Consider the following 6,000-nt stretch of genomic DNA (forward strand, 5'->3'; position numbering starts at 1 on the left):
TGGGCTATGCTAGGGCCAGGTATTATGTTTAACCCAGTCATTCTCCCTACACCCTTATCTTGAGCACTATTTCTAAATCAACAAGATCCCATATGACAGATGAAGCCACACGGCCTTTGTAAAGAGCTTCAATGTAAACACATCTTAACCTGTGTTATACTCAAGGCGCTGAGTTCATTGTGATCTGAATACGTCTTCCAAAACTGTGCTGTGTTTAAATATGGCTAATGTAAAATGATCTGGGCCAGACTCCAAGAAGTTCTGGTCCAGCACCAGTTACCGAAACCGGGCTGGTCTGAGTTTTATTCTTTTTTTTTTTTTGGTTCTTTTTTCGGAGCTGGGGACCGAACCCAGGGTCTTGCGCTTCCTAGGTAAGCGCTCTACCACTGAGCCAAATCCCCAGCCCCCTGAGTTTTATTCTTACCCGATCTATTTTTCCTCCTGCTGTAGAGCCTGCAGGGACCCTCCCACAAGGGTGGTCCTCATAGTGATACTGACAGGACTATACACGTTCCTGGTTTTACAGACAGAAAGGAAGATGATCCAGAACTACAGTCTAAACATCTGTTCTAACGCCCACAGGTCCTCACCCCCGTCAAGGAAGCTTCTCTGCAACAGACAGAAACTGCTATGGAAAACCATAACCAGCCAAACTACAGTGTGGAGCCCAGTCCCAACTGATACATCTACAACACAGCTCCACCAGCAATGCTCTCTTTCGGCCTCTAAGGGACTAGGCAAGCACCCAGTGCACAAACATACATGCAGGCAACAAACAAACAAACAAACAAAAACATGCACATAAAATAAATAATTTCTTTTAAATATCAGAAAAAAAAAAGAAAAAGAAAAAGAAAAAAGAAAAGAAAGAAATCTCCAATACTTGGAAGACCTCAGGGCCAGCCACAGTTACTACGGAGTTTCAGAGAGAGAGAGACTGGAAGGGAGGAGGGGGTAACTGGCGCTCAGACCATGCATGGTGCTGTTTGTGGACAAGGTGGAGGGACATCTGGAGGAACACCTGGGTAAGTGTCTACAGAAGAGAAGTCGGGGGCATGGAGAGTGGGGTTGTAGTTTGTTTTGCTTTCTGAGAGTTCTTCAAACCACATCACTTCACTGCACGCTTGCAAGCAGGTTTCAAAGCTATTAGTGTTTCCACTTTGGCAGCCCCTGAGAAGTGAAGTAATTTCCCAAAGCTGCACTCAGCCATCTTCTCTGCCTGTGCACGTCTCCTGGGCTTCAGTCAAGCAAAAGAGGCAAACTTGAGAGGGCGGATGTGCTCAGGGCTGGCCTCCCTCTAAGATAGCCCAATGCTTCTGTCTACCCCAAGTTGCTCTGCAAATGCCCGGCACAGTGTGCCCTGTAAAGGGACGTACTTGCGTTTTGAAGGTCTCCTCAATATCAGCACTCAGCGTGCTCCACTTGTCAGCTTCCTGAAGAGATTCTGCAGCAAGCTGCATCCTGGACTTCACCTGGTCAATCTCTACCAGTACCTGAAAGAGAGGCCATGTGCTCAGTCAAGCAACCATCCCTTTTCTCTGCCCTCGCCGACCTGAAGCTGTGTTTTGTGAGTGTTATTACCCTTCACCCCACCGATTGGTTGAGAAGATAAGTTAGGTGCAAAGGCGGCCTGAGTTCCTGGGAGAGTTCTGAGTTCTAAATCCCCATGAGCCAGATCATCTGCAGGACAGAAAGGCCCACATCGAGGGCAGAAGCCAAAGTACCTGCATGGACTGTGAAGTATCCTGCTCAAATTTTTTAATGTCCTCTTTGACAAGAATCATTTGTTCTTTCAGGAAAGACGCCTCCTGCTTCAGGGCTTCCACATCACGGAGCACTTTGGGCATGTTCTGAAGGGCTTGGAGACTTGTTTCTACAGCAAAAATTCAAGAATGGCAATGTGTACAAGCAGTGGAAACTGGAGCTAGAACAGTGGGAGAGCATCACTCATGTGAGAACAGAAAGGAAACTTTCTCTATAACATTATCATCAGCTTTAAGAAACTGCAGGGAATATGTGACAGAGCCAGGGTCAGCAAGGTGACCTTAGCCAGACCATGCCCACATAGAAGGATGAGTGATACTGTGTGCATGAGAAACAAGCAACCAACATCAACTTGACCCAAGACCAACAAAAATGTGCCATATCGTGTGCCTGCAATCCCATCCCTGAAGAAGCTGAGGCAGGAGGATTACTGGGAAAAGTGATGCTATCTTAGGCTATATAGGGAGTTCCATGCCTGCCTGTATTACAATAGAAAGACTTGTCTCAAAAAGACGAAGAACACTGCTGGGCAGTGGTGACACATACCTTTAGTCACAGGACCACAGAGGCAGAGGCCGGCGGATTTAAGGCCAGCCTGGTCTACAGAGTGAATTCAGGGCAGTGAATTCAGTGTCCGTGCGCGCGCGCGCACACACACACACACACACACACACACACACACACACACACACACACACACACACGAAAATAAATGTTAAAACAAACAAAACCCAAGAGCCAGGGCTGTAGCTCTGAGGCAGTGCCCCGTGGCACTATGTGACTTTAACTCCCATTTGCTTGCCACGGTCTTCTCTCATTTTTCATACTTTTATTCTGTTGGACTTTTTCTGGGGTACTCTTCCTCTAATTCCAAACTTCTCAGGAATAGACTCAGCTTTCCTAATTATAAAAAGCTTCCTGGGCTGGAGAGATGGTTCAGTGGGTAAGAACACTGACTGCTCTTCCAGAGGTCCTGAGTTCAATCCCTAGAAACCACATGGTGGCTCACAACCATCTGTAATGGGATCTGATGCCCTCTTCTGGTGTGCACGAAGATAGCTGCAGTGTCCTCATACACTAAAATAAATAAATAAATCTTAAAAAAAAAAAAAAAAAAAAAAAAAGAAGTTTCCCAAGGGTTGGGCTTACGGGCACATGCCCGTGGTTACCATACCTGTGTCCTTTATTCTTTTTTGTAGCCTGTAGGTCCTGGGTCAGGTTGATGTTGATGGCTGACTTCTGGAGCACAGTGTCACTCATCATTCTACAGGGGGCATGACTCTGGCCCAGGTCACCTGACACCTGTTTTACCAGACATTCCCTGCTACTTAAAATCATTCTGGGTTCAGTGTATAAAAAAGGTGTATTTGTCAAGTGACCTTGAACTATGGCTTTAACTCTTCAATGAACTAGGTTTCAGACATCTTTAACAGGGGTTCATCCAAAATAAGTTGCTGCTATGAGTCTCTACAGACTATGGACTGTCAGTGACGCTGCAAATGAACATTTTAACTATCCACAGAGCATTTGAAATGAAAGACTAAGTACTCTAACCAAAGCTGACTGTCTGGTAAGATTCTTCCAAGTGGAACCACAGACAGGGTACGGGGACATGCCTGAGCTACCAACGAAAGCAACTGTCTCACGTTTTCCCTTAATACACGTGTAAACTTTTGGGAATTCCTAAGGTAAATGCCATTCTCCCTGGGTGCTCTGGCTGCCATAGTGATGAACACGAAAACAGAATCACACACAAAGCCCAGGTGCTGGACAGGATGTATGGATACAAAATGGCTCTGGCTGCTGAACTTGGAGCCCACTGCAACAGACTGGAGGTATGAACACCACGGCTCTACTTAGTCCTGTGTCCTTAGACCTGAGCATGTTTTAGCATTAGCTAGCCTCTTCTGTGGTAGGTGTAGATCAGGGTCCAAGGCTGCACCCTAGCACCTCTGAACACAAGGATGTGGGTCCAAGGAGCCACTGAGAACCACTAACCTATGCCTTCACTGCTCCCACACACATGCAGACCGAGGGAAAATAGACCCTGGAAACCAAGCTGCAGCACCACAACCCAGGCTATGTGGGACTGTGTCCTCAGCACAGTGAAGCAGCAAGGAAGGGCATTGACTCATGCCTATATTCATATTCATATTCTCTCTCTCTCTCTCTCTCTCTCTCTCTCTCTCTCTGTGTCCCTCTGTTTCTCTGTCTGTGTGTGTCTGTCTCTCTGTTTCTGTGTGTGTGTGTGTCTGTCTCTCTGTCTCTGTGGGTATGTCTCTGTGTCTCTGTCTCTCTGTCTCTATCTCTGTGTGTGTCCCTCTGTTTCTCTGTCTGTGTATGTGTCTGTCTCTCTGTTTCTGTGTGTGTGTGGGTGTGTCTCTGTCTCTCTGTCTCTGTGGGTATGTCTCTGTGTCTCTGTGTCTCTGTCTCTATCTCTGTGTGTGTGTGTGTGTGTCCCTGTTTCTCTGTCTGTGTATGTGTGTCTGCCTCTCTGTTTCTGTGTGTGTGTGGGTGTGTCTCTGTATCTCTGTCTCTGTGGTTGTGCCTCTGTCTCTCTCTCTCTCTCTCTCTCTCACACACACACACACACACACACACACACACAGAGTTAAGTCTTCATTCAGGATGGCTCATCTTCCTTAGCTTACAAAGATATATTATAGGGGAGGGAGGGACAAAAAAAAAAGATATATTATAATGGACTAGGACCAGTTAACTATTTAATACTCTCAAAAGTGGTTCTTTATGCCAGGCATAATGGAACATGTCTATAATCCCAGAACTTCAGAGTCAAAGGCTTGAAGATCAAGAGTTCAAGGTCATCCTCCATCGTACAACAAATTCAAGGCCAGTATGAGATTCTATCTATCCCACAACCTCCAAAAGGACTTCTTTCAAGATTTATTTTTTTAATTACATACATCCATGTGTGTCTGTGCATCAATGTGTGCATGTGAGTGTTCATGCCCAAAGAGGCCACTGAATCCCATGGAACTTGACTTACGGGCAATTGTAAGCCACTTGATGTGGGTACTGGGAATTAAACTCAGGTCCTCTACAAGTGGTCCTTTAACCACTGAGCCGTCAATCCAAACCCCAAAGCGGTTTGTTCGGGTTTGTTTGTTTGTTTGTTGGCTGGGTGAGGGACACATATCTGCAATGCCAGAATTAAGGAAGCTGAGGCAGAACGAGAATTACTATGAGTTTGAGGTGAACCTAGGTGACAGAGTGAGACTGTAAATAAGAAGGAAGGAAGGAAGGAAAAAGAGAGGGAGAATGAGAGCTAGAGCGCTCCTATAACCTAGGCTGGGCTCGAACTCACTTTGAAACTGAAGTTGGTTTTGAATTCCTGATCCTCAGCACCACCTCTCCAGTGCAGAAATAATAGGCGGTCGCTACCACGCCCAGCTTGCTTGCTTGCCTTTCTTTTTTGTTTTCTTTTTTTTTTTTTTTAAGGTGTTTAGGTTTTTAGGTTTTAAAGGAAGTGTTACGGCATTGTCAGAGGTGAACACCAAAGCCCAGACCTAACTCAGACTACTGCAGGACTCGCTTTCCCACCAAAGAAGAGGCCTGGCCCCTGGGCCCCGTACTGTAGTCGGGTGCCGGGACAGTCAGGTGGGCGACTGCGTGGCTCACCCTCCACGGCGTGGTTCACCTCCTGGATGAACAACTGCAGCTTCATCACCAGGGTGGCTGCGTGGCCGTCCGCCTTCCCCGCCGCCCCGTCTTTAGGGCCGGCTCTGAAGGCCGCATTGATCCAGTCCTTCACGTCGAAGTCATCGGCCAGGAACTTGGAGAAGTCCATGGCGCTCGGCCTCCGAGTTGGTGCCGAGCGATACCGCCTTTGGGGCTCCTGTCTGAACCCACCTCGCCTGTAATTTGCCGACCCGTCAGCGCGCTCGCGCCGAATCTGAATGTCCCTCCTCGCGCACCGTACTTCTTCCGGAAGTCAGTGAACGTTGCCATAGTGACTGTTCCTGTTGGGGTTGCGGACTTCGCGCAGTTCCAATTGGTACGACAGTTCCTTTTCTGCTAATGTTTGTCGAGCAGTAAACTAAGTAAACTAGTGTTTTCTCTAACCTAGAATAACTTGACGCCTGAAAAGGGAGCAGCTGAGAAATACAAACTCTGTATGTATGAGTATGTATGTATGTATAATGTTAGTCCTCACTAAATGCATAGAGCGGTTATTTAATATGGATGAGTGTTTTACCTGTATGTATGTGTGTGAGC

General features: G+C 46.9%; 1 protein-coding gene across 2 annotated transcripts in view; it reads right to left on the bottom strand.

The window, feature by feature from the left end:
- Positions 1-5,679, bottom strand: part of Cog7 (component of oligomeric golgi complex 7) — a 59,766-nt gene extending 54,087 nt beyond the window's left edge. Inside the window, exons 1-3 of one of the 2 annotated variants that reach the window (XM_087659579.1) lie at positions 5,090-5,679; positions 1,725-1,873; positions 1,377-1,493 (exon numbers count right to left, since the gene is read on the bottom strand). In XM_087659579.1, the coding sequence (XP_087515705.1) occupies positions 1,377-1,493; positions 1,725-1,847 (240 nt within the window). In that variant the 5' untranslated portion in view covers positions 1,848-1,873; positions 5,090-5,679. 2 annotated transcript variants of the gene reach the window in all.
- Positions 5,680-6,000: the final 321 nt, after the last annotated feature.

The sequence above is a fragment of the Rattus norvegicus genome, chromosome 1, assembly GCF_021556685.1.
Source record: "Rattus norvegicus strain SHRSP/BbbUtx chromosome 1, alternate assembly SHRSP_T2T, whole genome shotgun sequence".
NCBI lineage: Eukaryota > Metazoa > Chordata > Mammalia > Rodentia > Muridae > Rattus > Rattus norvegicus.